This window comes from Plecotus auritus (genome assembly GCF_963455305.1).
Source record: "Plecotus auritus genome assembly, chromosome: 7".
Lineage (NCBI taxonomy): Eukaryota > Metazoa > Chordata > Mammalia > Chiroptera > Vespertilionidae > Plecotus > Plecotus auritus.
Genome location: NC_137774.1, coordinates 2,314,270 through 2,329,627, shown reverse-complemented (window position 1 = coordinate 2,329,627; position 15,358 = coordinate 2,314,270). Strand labels below are relative to the sequence as shown.

Sequence of the window (15,358 nt, the reverse complement as noted above, 5' to 3'; positions counted from 1 at the left end):
GAGCTCCCCCGGGGATGCGCTGGGGAGGGGCCAGCCCGGCCCTCCTGATGGGGGGGCGCCGTCATGATGGGTCTGACGGGCCCCCGCCTCTCCCAGGCCCGAGCATGGCGCTTCGGGTCCCCCTGAGATGGGGGACGGTGGGCCCCAGTGCCACTCGTCCGGTTCCCCTCCCAGGGCCCTGCCCAGCTCCTGCAGTCCCAGGACGCTGTGGCTGTGACAGCCTCGGGCACACGGCGTCCCACAGGCTCTGCCAAAGGCCAGGTGGGACCCCGTCACTCCCTCCTGCCTTGGGCCTGGGTGCCAGCTGCCCCCGGGCCTGGCTGGCTCCTCTCCCCAGTGTCATGCCAGCACCCCCCTAAATTCGCCCCCCCGCTTCACCACGAAAGCGTGGGTGTGACCAGCTGCACGCTGACCCTGCTGCTGGCCTTGTCACCCTGGCTCGCCGCCCTGCCCCGTGGTCCCTGCCCGCCTGGTGCACCCCCGGCTCAGGCTGATCCTAGCATCCCTCTAGCTGGGCCGCATCTGTCCTGCCACCTGGAGCTTGGCCACCAGAGGGCGCGCTCGCTGATCACTGAAGCCCGGTTTGTCAGTATTGAAACAGCCTGGGCACCTGGGCACTTGGTGAGGCAGTGGGAACCCGGTGTGGCAAGGAGAGGAGCCTCAGCGAGCCAGGAGGAGGCACTGAAGGGGCACATGCAGGCCTGCAGGTCATCCCCGGGGCAGGGAGCAGGCCTGCAGGTGACCCCGGGGAAGGGGGTCAGGAGGCCTGCAGGTGACCCCAGGGAAGGGGGGACCAGGGGGAGGCAGGAAGCCTGCAGGTGACCCCGGGGCAGGGTGGGGGCAGGCCTGCAGGTGACCCCGGGGAAGGGGGTCAGGAGGCCTGCAGGTGACCCCGGGGCAGGGGGGGCAGGCCCCACACACCTGGGCAGCCGGGGCTTGAGCACAGGCTCCCACAAGATGAGCTTTGCCGACCGTATTTAATGAGAATAAATAGGGTCCCGGGCAGGGCCACGGGGGGGTGCCACAGCCCCTCACCACCCTCCAGCTCCAGCCCTGGGTGGGCTGAGCCCCGTCTCCTTCCCCGTGTCCCAGCAGGGCCGCCTGAGGGGCCACACAGTCTCCGGGGCGCCGGGCCTGCAGCGCCTGGGAACTGAGCTCGGTGGGTGAGCAGACGCAGGGCTGCCAGGCCCGTCCTGGTCCTGCTAGGCTTCCCGATGGTCTGCAGGCCGGGCCGGGGGCGCTGCTACCTCCTGGGTTCTGCCAGCCCTGCGGGGGGGGGGGGGGGGGGGGCGCGGTCAGAGAAGGGCTCTGCACCTCTGCACCCTCCGAGGCAGCGCCCAGCAGCCCGGCCGCCCGGAGAGTCAGGAGGCTCCGGAGAGACGCGAAGGGCTGGAGGAGGCCGGGAGGAGCCAGGGACCTCGGCCCTGCGAAGCTAGCGTGCCCCCAGCCGAGGCATCTGTCTGTCTGCCTGTCTGTCTGAACTCATCTCCCTTTCCCTGGGCTTAACCACAAGTAACTGTGAGGAAGGGTGAGGGGGCTGCTTTCTGCGGGCCCAGGGCAGCGAGGCTGAATCTCGGCCTTTTGGGTGCTGACCCCACGGGGAGAATGGGGCAGGGAAAGGAGACTGGCCAGCGAGGCTGCCCCCCAACTTACAGAGAGGAGTGGCAGGGAGGGAGGAGGCAAAGGGCGTCAGAGGCCCGCTCCACCCTGCCCCCTGCAGGCAGCGCTTCCCTTCTCACCAAATTTAACCACCTTGCTCCTCCCCCAAATGCCCCACTGGGGAGGAAGGTGGAGGGGGCCACCCAGGGAGCCAGCAGCCACCTCCCTCCCACCCCCACTCCACACACGCCCACAGGGAGCCGCCCCCCTCCGAAGCCCTCACCCGCTCCTCTCCTTCCTCTCGTAGATGGAGTGAAGCTTGTTGATTAAGAAGATTTTGTCTTCCCCCTCCTAGAACATGAAGGCAAGAGAACAGACATCGTCCGTCTGTCCCGAACCACCCGGTCCAGACCGTCCTGGGGAAGCTCACAGGTGAGAAAGGTGTGAAGAAGGGCAAAGAGGGACCACAACAAGGACAACGACAAACCCAGAGCCGGGCAGTGGGCGTGTTCATAGGCCTGAGCTTCCCAGCGGCCAAGGGGAAAAGGGAAAGGCCCCAGGCCAGCCTGACTCCGTGTACAACGGCCCCACCACTGAGGAACTCTGCCTGGGCAAACTTCTCCAGCCCGTCACCCGTGTAAAGGGGGTGAGAGGCCTGGGTCAGGGGGCTTGTGTTCCTTCCCATTGTTGCTCTAACCAATCACCCCAAACCCAGTGGCTTAAACAACACAAACCCATCACCTCTCAGCTCTGGGGAGCAGAAGGCCCGCATGGCCTGGCTGAGTGAGCCGCGGCCACCAGGGAAGGCCGCCGGGGAGCAGAAGGCCCGCATGGCCTGGCTGAGTGAGCCGCCGGGCACAGGCTGAGCTCAGACCTGCAGCCCCAAAGCCTGGGAGCCGGGCGCAGGCTCAGCCTCCCAGCCAGCCAGCAGCAGGGCCCGGCCCGGCCCAGGGTCCCCAGCTCCCAGAGAAGTGGGGGCGGCGCGGGGCTCGCATCCTGCCTGCTCTGCACCCCCACCCCCCGCCAGCCCACCGGGCCCCAGGCCCTGAAGCACCCGCCACCAGGAGGCAAGGGCGGGGTCACCTCTGTCCCGGGGAGCAGCAGCCCACACCAGGCGGGGGGCAGGGCGGGGTCACCTCTGTCCCGGGGAGCAGCAGCCCACACCAGGCGGGGGGGGGGGGGGGTCACCTGCTGTCCCGGGGAGCAGCAGCCCACACCAGGTGGGGCGGGGTCACCTGCTGTCCCGGGGACCAGCAGCCCACACCAGGCGGGGGGGCAGGGCGGGGTCACCTCTGTCCCGGGGAGCAGCAGCCCACACCAGGCGGGGGGGGGGCACTCACGTTGCTGATCTGCTCCTTGAGGAGGCGGATGACCTTGCGCTGGCCCTTCACCACCTGGATGTTGAGGTAGATGACGGCCCTGTGGGAGCGGGGCGGGGGCAGGGGTCAGGCTGGGCGCGCAGGAGCCGGAGGAGCCGGGAGGGCGGGCGGGCGGGGCACTCACAGCAGCAGGGCGGACAGCAGGTAGACGGGGAAGGTGTTCTCCACCAGGTAGCGGTGCACCCAGGGCAGCCAGGAGACGCGGGGGCCGGCCCCCTCCAGGCGGCGCACCCACACCTTGCCCGCCTCGTACATGCTGTCCAGGCTCCGGAAGGGCCCGCACAGGCTCGAGGGCCTCACCCTGGGGGAGACGGAGAGGGAGAGGGGGAGGGAGGGGGGAGGGGGAGGCGGGGAGGAGAGGAGGGGGTGGGCAGGGTGGTCTGAGCCCTGGCCGGGCCCAGGCTACCTCCACTTGCCCCGCACCACGGCCCCAGCAGCACCTCCCGAATCCTGGGGTGACCCGCCCGCCCAAGGCCGTGCCCACTCACTGCCAGACAGCGTAGCAGAGGAAGATGGCTGCGCCCAGGAAGGAGGGGAAGCAGAGCAGCGAGATGAAGATGGTGCGCATGTGGGAGGCCAGCCAGGGCCTGCGGGGCGCCTGGCAGTTGGCCAGCAGGCTGGTCTGGGGACAAAGGCTGTGCTCTGCCACTGCCCTGCCCCCCCCCCCCCCGGGCCGCCACGGGGGAGGAGAGGTGAGGCTGGTGGGGCCTGAGCGAGGCCCTGGGACAGGGCGGGTGGGCGGCGGAGAGGCAGACACTCAGGGCCTGAGCCCAAGGGGAGGCCGGGACAGCGGGGACCCTGGTGCAGCGGGAGCCGGGGCTCGGAGAGGGGCTGGTTGTCCAAGTCACTTGATGCACAAGGGCTGCGGCCACCAGCCACCTCCGCTGACTCACGGTCCCGGCTGCCCCGGGCACTGCCCACTGCACAGCTGGGAGGCGGCCCAGGGCGGCCAGGGCTGCCCCTCACCACCCACCGAGCAGCCCTCCTGGGGACACGGGACCATGGTCGCTTCCCACGGCCGTGGCCTGAGGCTGAGCGTCTCCTAGCGCCCTGCCCTGACCCTGCACAGGCCCCCGGCAAAGGCCAGGGACGGCAGGTGCTCCCGGCCTGCAAAGGCAGCGATGCCGGGACGGGGCGTGGGACAGGCCCCAGAGTGCGGCCCCGGGCGGCCAGCCGCTGCCCCTTGGGTCAGGGAATGTTCCCAAGTCCCGGGCACGGTGCCTGCCAGCTGAGCGGCCGCCCTGGCTGCCCACGTCCCAGGCCCGGCCCACCGCCTCCCGGGCCGTCACCTCTACCTTCTTCACGTAGAAGAGCAGCAGCAGCTTGATCATCTGCACGGCGGGCAGGAGGGGCGAGAAGAGGACGCCCAGCCTGGGGAGGGGGTGCAGACCAGAGGCTGGGTCCTGCCTGACCCCCGTGCTACCCCGCCTGGCTCTGGGCGGGAACACACTGCCCGTGCCCGCCCCCCCCCCCCCACAAGGCCAGGAAGGGCGCTGCAGGAAGGTGCCTGGGGCGGGGTGGGGGGGAAGGGGGCGGCCTCGCTGTGGCCCCGGGAAAGGGGCTCGGCAGGCCCCGGGCCGGGAGGGGGCGATGCCGGTGCTCACCAGGTCAGGGTCTGCCCGTACATCAGCTCCAGCACGTTCCGGGCGATGTCGAACTCGGGCTTGCCCCTCCCCAGCCTCCTCTCGGAGATGAGCCTGGCAGAGCAGCCGGGTCTCACGCAGGGCCTGCCCCGGACACCGCCCCCGAGGGGGACCAGCACGCACGCCCGGCTCCCGTCCTGCCCGGCCCACCTCAGGCCCCAGCCGACGCCACGGGGAGAGGGCACTCGGGACCCTGCCTGCGCTGGCTCCACCCCAGTCCTTTTTCTAACTACACGCCCCGGAGCTGGCCCAGCCTCTGAACCTGCGCGGGCAGGGCCCCGGCTCTGGAAGGACACAGGCAGGGAGCGCGCTGGCCGCTGCCCCACGGCGCCCGCGGCACTTGGAGCGCCCTCCCCTCTGCCTCTCCTCCGCCTCTGTCTGCGCTGGGCTGATCCACCGTCCGGATCAGGGCCAAACCCGGTTCCTCTCCGACCTAGAAGCAGGCCCCGCCCCGCTCAGGTCTTCCACAAAAGCGGCTGTGGGTGGGGATGTGGCCCCCGGGAGGTCGGCGGCCCGAGAGCCTGCCGGGCGCAGGTGAGGACGCTCAGCCCTTCGGAGGGGAGCCGGCAGCGGGGGCCACCCGGGCCTCACCTCCACACCAGCTCCCCGGAGAGCGTGTCCAGCAGCGCGAAGATGAAGTCCAGCACCATGAGGCGGTACAGCTCCTGGCCCACGAAGTCCTCCCAGCACTGCCGCCAGGGACAGGGTCAGGGGCAGGGTCAGCCCGGCCCCCGCCTGCCCCGCACCCAGCCACCAGGGACAAGGTCAGGATCAGCCCGCCCGCCCGCCCCCCGCCCAGCCGCCAGGGACAAGGTCAGGATCAGCCCGGCCCCCGCCTGCCCGCCTGCCCCGCGCCCAGCCGCCAGGGACAAGGTCAGGGTCAGCCCGCCCGCCCCGCGCCCAGCCACCTGGGCCTCCAGCCCGCCCACAGACCAGGCCCACCCGCACCTGGTCCTGCAGCGTGGCCACCCTGCGGCCCAGCCAGTGGTAGCAAAGGATCCCCAAGGTGACCATCTTGAGGATGAGGTTCCTGCAGAGACGAGGGGCGCGGAGGCTGAGGGAGGGGCGCCTGGCGGTAGAGGTCGCCCCCCAGGAGGCCCCACCTGACCCCCGGCCACCTACCTGCAAATGGCCACGTACACCTCCAGCACCGGGGAGTCGTGCCGCTCCAGGGCGGCCAGACCGCGGTACAGGTAGGGGGCCCCCAGGTTGAGGAGGCAGACCACCAGGGGCAGGACCAGCAGCGCCTCCTCCCGGTCAGCAGGCATAGGGCTCTGCTGGGGGGAGGGGCAGTGGTCACCACAGGTGCCTCAGCCACTGGGGTGGCAGGTCCACCTACGGGCCTGGGGGGCTGGGTTCTACAGCAGGAGGGGGAGGAACTGGCAGGGAGCACCCGCCCCCAAGATACGTCCACCCCAGACCTCATGTTCAAACCCCACAGGAAGGGGGTGGGCCCAGGTGTGGGGAAAAAAATGGGGAAGGAGGAGAAAATGAAAGAAAAGAGAGTGAGACAGGTGGGGGGCCAGGCCCTGAGGGAGGGGCCTCCAGGGAGGGGCTCTGGACTCTGGGCTCCCGGCCCAGGTGCAGAGGGCGGGGCCACGCTGACTCCTGGCCGGGCAGGTGCGGGTCACGGGGACCCTTCACAGAGCAGGGGATGTCGGGCCCTGAGGCTGCCCACCCATCCCCTCACCTTGATCATGAGCTCGGAGAAGGTGTAGACGGCCACGGTGCAGCCCAGCGTGATGCCCAGACACAGCAGCCACACGAGCGCCAGCACGGCCGCCCGGCGCAGCCGCCCGCACACGCTCCTGTGGCCGCGCTGCAGCTGCCACTCGGCCAGCAGCTCCTGCGGGCAGCGGGGCCTCAGTCCCCAGCACAGCCTGGCCGAGCCACGGCACACGGGGGCACGGGCAGACACCAGGGAGGCTGAGCGGACCGCGGGGCGCCCACCCCCAATGCCGCCGCCTGTCCCTCCCCAGCTCCGGGCCCGTCTCCCGGCAGACAGAGAGACAGAACTTGGACCCAAGGCTGTGCCCGGCCCCATCCCACCAGCCCCCGCATGTCAGCCTGCTCCCACCCAGACTCACGCTGCACCCCAACCTCTCCCACCTGTCCCCTCCCTCCCAGCTCCGCCTCCTGAACGGTCCTGCTGCTGTGGGGGTGGGGCCCCCACGGGAGCTCCCCGAGGGCCGCGAAGCCCCATCCTGCAGCACAAACCCCAGAAGGGCAGAGAAGTTTCCATGAGGCCCAGCTCAGCCACCCTCTCGCCCTATGCCCGGGGCCGTGGCTCGGGGAGACAGCGGTTCCCACCCTAGGCGGCTGGGGCGAGCGGGGTGCATCCCAGCAGGAGCCCCTCAGGCCGGGGACCAGAGGACGTAAGGACCCTGGAGAGGCCCCAAAGCCAACCTAAACCTCTCCCTCTGCAGCCCCGGCCCCAGGGCCCCTGGTCCTGTGGCGGGGCGGGGAGGGGGGAGCAGGGAAGGGGGGGAGGGACAATAGAGGCCTCACAGGACGGGGGGCAGGACCCATCAAAGCCCCCAGCACGCACACCCCGCTGCGAGGGGAGTCTGCTGCTGACATGGCTCCTCCCCGGCCAAGGCCATGGGCGCTGACAGGCGGGCTGCCCAGGGAGGGACGCGGACAGGAGACTGGACCGGGGTGAGTGCTGACCGCCCCACGTCCAGGTCTAGGAGAGCTGAGTGGCTGGGATTGCAGGGACTCAGGGTGGGGGTGGCCCCAGGCCCGGGGAGGGGGGGCGCACCTTCAGCTGGGTTCGGATGTTGTCATGCTGGAGGCGGGAGGCCCATTTCTGAGTCACCTTGTGGTCCCAGGAGCAGAAAACGGTAATGGCATGGGCCCCCAAGGTGCTACCCACCCGGTAGCTCTCCCCGAAAGCGTGGGACATGCTGTGAGAACGGGGTGGGGAGGGTGAGGGCAGGGAGCGGAGGCCCGAAGGCAGCAGGACACTCCCTACAGCCAAAGCCCACCCCACGGAGAGGAGCCCCCTCCTCCGGCCCAGCTCTCGGCGCCTGGTGTGGGCCTGTGGCCGCTCTGGGTCAGCCCTGGGCAAGCACGGCGCCCACCAGCGCCTCGTGGCTAGAAGGGCCGGCCGCTCCTGCTGGGACAGGGCCGGCCGCTCCTGCTGGGACAGGGCCGTAGAAGATGTGGACTCCCCTCCAGGCCTCTGCACTGACTCTCCCAAAACCAACTCCTTCCTCTCCTTCCCTGAACCTGCCCTCTGAGGCCAGTGCCACCTCCCCTAGGAAGCCAGCCTGACTCCTCCCCCAGTGCTCCAGGTCCTGGGCACACACCCAGCCTCTCATTGGTCTGTCTCCTCCCCTGGACAGCAAGCTCCTCACTTATCTTCCTGCCCCAAGCACAGTGAATGTTTATGGGGGAGATGGATGGATGGATGGAGTGATGGGTGGATGATGAATGGATAGGTGAACGGGTGGATGGATGGGTAGGTGGATGGATGGATGGATGGATGGATGGATGGATGGGTAGATGGATGGATGGATGGGTGGAAGGGTGGGTGGGTGAATGGATGGATGGATGGGTGGATGGATGGGTGGGTGGGTGGGTGGATGGGTGGGTGGATGGATGGATGAATGGATGGATGAATGGATGGGTGGGTGGATGGATGGATGAATGGATGGGTGGGTGGGTGGGTGGGTGGATGGAGGACAGATGGGTGGGTGGGTGGGTGGGTGGATGGATGGAGGATGGATGGATGGAGGATGGATGGATGGATGAACGGATGGGTGGGTGGATGGGTGGATCAATGGTGCTCAGAGCCAGGGTCAGGTAGTGGAGGCCATTACCTGTAGACCAGGGTGAGGCAGGTGATGAAGAAGGCTGCGCCTATGGTGAAGAGGTAGGCCAGGGGCATGTTGTAGGGCAGGCTGGCTGCCTCGGGGGCGCACTGGCCGCCATTCGGTGGGTCGGCACACGGCTGGTTCAGGGTGGCATTGCTGTAGTAGCCGTAGTACATGACGGTGTCCGTGAAGCGGCCCTGCGGTGGGAGGCCCGGCCGAGTCAGGGACTCCCCCTCCCCACGCCTGACTCACCCATGGCTTCAAGGGGCAGAGGGAGGGCCACAGGACAGCACACAGGTGGACAACAGGCCTCGGTCATCCTGGGGCTTCCCGGCCCCACAGGTGTCGGGACAAGGAGAGCTGCCTAGGGCCCCCTGGAGCCACAGCGGAGAGCGGGGGGCGGGGTCTCCCCAGGGGAGGCCAGAGGGTGCCCCCTGGCCCGATGCCCCTAACCCTCACCCCTCCGGTGAGGAGCTCCAGGCCAGTGAAGGCGGGGACCGGGCCCTGGGGCGCGGGCGGGAAGGCGGTCTGCACGCCCACGAGGAAGGCCAGCAGGGGGAGCAGCAGCAGCGCGTTCAAGGCCAGCAGGGTCTTGAGGAACAGGAAGTAGGACAGCACGCTGGAGCCGAACTGGCCCCCGATGCGCTTCAGGGCGTAGTGCCAGGGCGCCAGGGCCTGCAGCCCGGACAGCAGCCCCAGCCCCAGGTCGTGCCAGGCCTGTGGGGACAGCACCGGGAGGTCCTGCAGGCGGGGTCCCCGCGAGCAGGACAGCCCAGGAAAGGCAGGTGGCCCCCCAGCCCAGCTGCCCACCAGCCCCTCCCCAAGGGGAGCCCCGCAGAGGCTCCTACCAGCGCGCAGGCGTATCGGAGGCGGCTGCAGCAGGCCAGGAGCCCGGGGCGGCCCAGCCTCCTCCTCGGGGCCCGCGTCTCCTCTCTGCGGCAGAGGCAGCGGCGTCAGGGCCGGGCCAGGGCGGGGCCCCACGCCCTCCGGGGACCACCCTCGGGCCCAGGCGGGCACTGACCGCAGGCAGCGTTTCTCGGCCAGGCTGAGGGGCATCCCCCGAACCATGTGGTCCCGCTGGGCCACCGGCAGGCCCTGCAGCTCCTTCACCAGGAGCACCCGCTTTTCTGCGGGAGAGAACCGGGCGCCCGTGGGTCCCCGAGCACCCCAACCGCCACTGTGGCCTTGCCCCTGGACAGGCCTGCCTGCTGCCCACCCCAGGCCCCTGCCCACCGACCCAGGCCTGGATGGCTCTCTGTCGCGGCCCCTCCTGTCCCACCCACACACACCCTGAGCCCCTCCCTGAGTTCTCCGCCTCCTCCCAATGCCCCTCTCCTGGACCCCCACTCTCCTCCCGGCCACCACCCACCTCGCTCTGATCCCCAGTGAGCTGGGCCCCACCCACCCCTCACCCTGGCCGGCCAGACCTGCTCCCCCGAGCCCCGGCCCCGCTCACCCTCCTCCGCGAGGGCCGTGGAGTCCAGCTCCAGGTCGTACAGGCGGAGGCTGGGCCGCGCCGAGCGCCCCAGGACCCTGAGCGGAGGCCGGCTGGCCCTGCGCCGCAGCCGCACCGTGCGGTTGTAGTACTGCGAGATGATGGCACCGCGGCTGCGGCCTGCGGGCACCGGGCACCGTCAGGCAGCCAGGCCGGACTCCCACTGCCCGCCCTTCCCGAGACCCAGCACGTCGCCCCACAGGAGACATCGGCTGCTGGGTTCCCAAGAGCCTATTTTTATCCCGGTGACAACCCAGGAGGCTGCCCGTCTGCCGTCTGGCTGGGCTTGGGGCAGCAGGCTGGGGGAGGGGGGGGATGGGAGGGGAGGGGGCCTGGCCCTGCGGGACACAGATGGCCTGACAACCCCACCGGCCCAGGGGCTGCGGTCAATGCCAGGGTGAAGGCCAGAGGGCCCCCCTCACCGATGGTGCGGCTGGGCATGCTGGCCAGGATGCGGAGCGTGGCCGTGCCGTGCGCAGTGGCGCCCTCGGGCGCCAACAGGGCCTGGTGGTCGTTGGCTGTGGAGCAGAGAGCCTTGTCCAGACGACGGCCACCTCCCCACCCAACCCCCAGCCCCGTCACCTCCTGGGCCCGGGCCAGGCGGGCTCACCCGAGGCGCCCGCGGCTCCGGCCCCCGGCCCCCAGGGCTGCAGCTCCAGCCCCTCCTCCGCAGCGCCCCGGCTCTGCTCCTGGATGAGCTGGTGGAAGGAGAGGTGCATCTCGCTCTCATCGTAGGGGCTGGGGTCCCGGCTGCGGGGGGAAAGGAGGGGGTGGGCTGACCAGTTCTCACCCGCAGCCGGCCTCTCCCTGGGGTGGTCCATCCAGCCCACGGCCCACAGCACTTACCCCTGGTCCTCGGGGGTCTCGGGGACATCGAGGACAAAGGCCATGGCTGCCGCCCACGCCCTGCCAGGCTGCGGCCCTGAGCAGCTCAGAGCCTCCGGAGCCGCCCGCTGCCCATCTGCTGAGGAGGGAGCGCTGTCCCACACTCCGCCCTCCAGGCCTGGCCCCTGGCCAGACGGCCGCCCCTGGCGACTGTGGGAGGCACCCCTGCCCCGGCCCCATCCGCAGCCAAGCACGTGGTCAGGTGAGTGGCCCCAAATAAGCCCAGAATGGACGGAGGGACACCCCTCCCAGTGCCCGGGAGGAGGAGGGCCGGGAAGGAAGGGAGTTCCCCGGGTTGGTCCAGGCGCCCGTCCCTGGGCCGGGAAGGGAGGGTGCTGCGGGCACAGACCTCGTCCCTGGGGTGAGAAGTTCAGGGCAGCTCTGAGCCTCTGTGCCCGCCCTGCAACCCCACGGCGCTGCTTCCTCTCACAGGAAATCCTCCCACCCCACCCCGCCTCAGCCCGCCTCAGCCCAGGCCAAACAGCGTGAGCTACCTCCTCCAGCTGGGTCCCCACCCCCCAGCCAGCACACACAGCGGGGACCGCGCTCCCCCTCCCCCAGCCCGCCTGCAGGGCTGCAAGGCACAGCTCTCAGGAGGCTGACCCCCACATTCTGCCCGGGAGCAGGCCGGCCGGGCAGCTGGCGGGGAGGGTGCCGGGCGTTAAACAGGCTGCCTTTGTCCAGCCTGTGCCGGGCAGAGGGCTCTGCTGTCACCCAGGACAACGAGCCAGGGCGGCCTTGTCCAGGCTCTGCACCCGTGGGCGTGGGGCGGGGACAGCAGCTCCCGGCCACCTCTGCCTCCCGCAGGACTCTGCCCGGCTGAGGCCCAGCCCCTGAGGGCCAGCCCTCCATCCGCCCTGGCCCCGCCTCCCTCTCCTTCCCCGCCCCCCGAGGAAAACTCAGCTCAGGGGGCTTCCTGGGATGAGGCGGGGGTGCCCTGGCAGAGCAGGTCCTGCGGAGACTGTGCCCAGACAGGGTCCTCAGTGGGGGTGCCCAGGCACCCACGCAATCCCGGCCCCTCCCCCTCACAGCAGAGGGTGGGAGGGGTTCCCCCCTCAGCCTGGAAAGGGGTGGAGGGCACAGATGGTGGGCCTCCCAGTCCTTCAGCCAGACCCTCCCACGCCCAGCTCCACGGGCCTCCGCACACCCCTGCTCCCCGCAGGACAGCGGCCGGAGTGGGATGGGAGGAGCAGGGGGGTGGGGGGTGGGGGGTGGGGGGTGGGGGGGTGGGGGGTGGGGGGTGGGAGGTGGGGGGTGGGAGGTGGGAGGTGGGAGGTGGGAGGTGGGAGAAGCTAAAGCCTGGGCCCAGCAGCCTTCCCCCAGGGGATGGGGCTCACCTGGGCACTGCCCAGGACTGACTTTAGCTGCCGCGCAGCAGGCGCCCTGGCACCCTACTTCAGGCCAGGCAGGGCCGGTGAGTTTCCGGGTGCTCCATTCCTGAGCCCTGAGCCAGGCCAGGGAGGGGCAAGGTGGGGCCTTTCAGAGTCCGAGGAGCCCAGAGCCCGATGCCCAGGACCAGCCGCAGCCAGGCCTCTTCGCCCTGGGCGTGAGCAACTCGAGCCCTCGACCCGCCTCCCGCCCCGGCCCATCACAGCCTCCGGGGCTGCTGGTGCCTGGGGTGGGCTGGGAGCTGCATCCCCGGCCCCCACCCCTCCCAAGTCGAACCAGGGACACAGGGGAGGGAACTCTCGGCCCAGCGCCCAGGGGCCCGGGAACGGGGAGGCTAGGGCTGGGGGCAAGGCCACCAACCCCAAGCCCCAGACCTCGGCTCTTACCTGGGAGGCGGCTGGAGGCGGGGCCTGTCCCGGGAAAGGCCGCTGGGCGGTGGTTGGGGCTCCGCCACCTGGGGGCGGGACCTCGGGTCGGGGAGGGAGTGACAAGGCCCAGGGGCGGACCTGGGGCCAGAGGCCGGTCCGCGTGGTGGCAGGCCTCAGGCTCGCTGGACCGGGCTTGGCCCTGGGGTGCACCCCACCCCTACTAAACGCTCCCCCAGCAACGGTGCCCCCTCCCTGCCAACCTCGGCCCCTCCTCACACCCTACCCTGAGGTCTGGGCCGGGTGAAGGCCAGAGTGTCCACATCTATTCCCACCTCTGGCTCAAGTCCTCACTTTCTATGTGACTCAGTTTCCCCGAGTTCCACTTGGGGACAATAATGGCAAACCCGGCCACTTCCCAGGGCGGTTATCAGAACAGCAGGGCGCCTGCCGAGCCGCACCCGGGGCCTCGGCGCCTTACGACACGAGGTTGGGTAAGTCCTTCCTTTCGACAAACAGCCCCAGCGGCGGCTGGCAGACCCGTTACTTCCCTCCCCCCATCTGAGCGTGGCTCCACTGGGGATCAGGCTAGACCTGTGGCACTTCCTGTGCGCTGCATGGGGAGGAGGGGGCCAGGCTAGACCTGTGGCACTTCCTGTGCGCTGCATGGGGAGGAGGGGGCCCGGCTAGACCTGTGGCACTTCCTGTGCGCTGCATGGGGAGGAGGGGGCCAGGCTAGACCTGTGGCACTTCCTGTGTGCTGCATGGGGAGGAGGGGGCCAGGCTAGACCTGTGGCACTTCCTGTGCGCTGCCTGGGGAGGAGGGGGCCCGGCTAGACCTGTGGCACTTCCTGTGCGCTGCATGGGGAGGAGGGGGCCCGGCTAGACCTGTGGCACTTCCTGTGCGCTGCATGGGGAGGAGGGGGCCGGTCCCCATAGCTGCCGGCTATTCGCACCAGCAGGCCATCAGCACAGACGGCCCCAGCTTGCAGATGAGGAAACTGAGGCTGAGAGGTTCATCGGCCCCCAGGTGTCACCCACCAGGCCGGGGTCTTGTCCGCCCGGGGACTCTGCCGAGCAGCCTGGCTCTAGGCAGCCTGGCAGGAGGCCAGACCACAGGCTCCCGTGGGTCTGAGAAAGTGAGCGGGATCAGGACGGGCGGGGGGGGGGGGGCGGGAGGGGGCCCACATTTGGTCGGAGAAGCCGTGAGAGGCGGGGAGGGAGAAAGGGAGCTGGAGGAAGCCACGGAAGGCGGCCCCCCCGCCGGAGGGAAGGACAGTGGACAAAGCCAGGACCCAGAGTGAAAACACGAGGTGCAACTCGCTGGGGAAGGCGTCCTGGGACTGAGGTTGGACACAGACGGAGGGCAGGGCGGCTGGGGCTGTCACGCAGCCGTCAGCGTGGCCTCAGGCGGGTGGTCTAGGCGGGATCCAGGCACCAGGCAGCTCAGCGTGGAGCCCCCGTCTCTCCTCCCACTGCTCCCCACCTCCCTGCGTGCCCCTGTCCCAGCCTTCTGGGTCGTGCATGACCTCAGGCCCAACTTGAAGGTCGCCTCCTCTGGGGAGCCTTCCTGGATTGAGCCCAGTTGGAGCACTTGCCCGTCTGTCTCCACTCGCCCTACCCTCTGTCCCACTGTGTGCCCAGCACCTGCCCCACCTGGGACGGGCACAGGTAGGGAGGGAGGCGGGGGAGCCGCTGCGGCTCGGCTGAGAGATGACTGGCCCTACAGGCGGTGGGAGGGAGCAGGGAGGAAGGGCAGGACCTCGAGGCCTCGGGGGTCCCAGGAGAAATGGCCAGGTGACTGACGCTCAGACCCTTCGGTGGGCGGGCACGGATGGAGTCCAGCCCCAGCGCCAGGCCCAGGCCTCCGCGTCAGTGCCAGCCTCAGAGGCGGGAAGTTACGAAATAACTGGCCGCGGTGGTGGGGCCACCCGATAAGTCACTATCGCGCCCTCCGAGGGCAGCCGGGGCCACCGGCTAGAGGGACGGGCCCCTTCCTGCCCCCCCTTGCCCCCCCCAACCCGCAGGGGGGTCAGGCTCCGCTCCCCAGCTGGAAGGGAGCGGGCTGGGGGGGAGCGGGCTCTGACCTGTCTCGTGGGCCCCTGGGGGCTGGGAAGGCGTAGCCCCAGGAGCCGGGGTCCCCGGAGTCGGGGGGCCTGCTGGGGTACCACGCGGGGAGGGGAGCGCCGACCCTGCCCCGCAAGCACCCGTGCCTCACCTACCGCCTGCGCCCCTCGCCCGCAGGAAGCGCCGCCCGGGTGGAGAGCAGAGGAAACGGGGGAGGTGGGGGGCGGGGGAGACGGCGGCAGAGCTGGGGTTCCTGTCATGTGACGCGCCCCTCTGCTCTTCACAGTCCCGCCTGGAGTGAGCGGGGCCGGTCCCAGAGGGTCTCCGGGGTCACTGCTCCTGTCCCAGGTGCGCTGGGCGTGGGGGAGGGGCGGGGGGGGGGGACTGAGGTCCAGGGGCTGCTGGGCGGGGTCCGAGGCAGGACAGAGGGCCAGCCTGGCGGGGTCCCTTCGCCCCATCCGGTGGCTGGGCGGTAGCCACGCCTCCCCCTTTGGGGGCGGAACCACAAGATAGAAGACAGAAGGGTCCCCACAGGCGCAGAGGGGCGCTGCAGGGCACCTGGGGACGGGCTGGCTTCCCGTGGGAAGTCAGCAGTGGAGGCCAGGTGGCCGGACCGGGAAGGCCTGCAGCCGCGGAGGGAGGGAGAGCGGGCCTGGCCCCAGCCGTGGCTTCAGGGTCCCGTCTTCCTTCCGACCTTTCTCTCCCCATCGGGTCCTGG

General features: G+C 70.3%; 1 protein-coding gene across 3 annotated transcripts; it reads right to left on the bottom strand.

Annotated features, from left to right (window-relative positions):
• Positions 1-959: 959 nt before the first annotated feature.
• TMC6 (transmembrane channel like 6) lies at positions 960-12,175 on the bottom strand. Of its 3 annotated transcripts, XM_080682452.1 has the most exons (20): positions 10,781-10,962; positions 10,545-10,684; positions 10,357-10,452; positions 9,896-10,054; positions 9,461-9,566; positions 9,288-9,372; positions 8,899-9,156; positions 8,446-8,636; positions 7,383-7,527; positions 6,312-6,467; positions 5,744-5,895; positions 5,570-5,651; positions 5,213-5,310; positions 4,583-4,675; positions 4,274-4,349; positions 3,467-3,600; positions 3,103-3,279; positions 2,940-3,018; positions 1,883-1,950; positions 960-1,266 (listed from the first exon to the last, which is right to left on the bottom strand). In XM_080682452.1, the coding sequence occupies exons 1-20, from the start codon at positions 10,822-10,824 to the stop codon at positions 1,203-1,205; spliced, it is 2,403 nt and encodes an 800-aa protein (XP_080538578.1). In that variant the 5' UTR covers positions 10,825-10,962; the 3' UTR covers positions 960-1,202. The 3 variants fall into 3 exon arrangements, with proteins under 3 accessions (XP_080538578.1, XP_080538577.1, XP_080538576.1); XM_080682451.1 differs by lacking the exon at positions 9,461-9,566 and adding an exon at positions 12,157-12,175 and having other exon boundaries at positions 4,268-4,349; positions 8,899-9,372; positions 10,781-10,895; XM_080682450.1 differs by having other exon boundaries at positions 4,268-4,349; positions 8,899-9,566.
• Between the last annotated feature and the right edge of the window lie 3,183 nt (positions 12,176-15,358).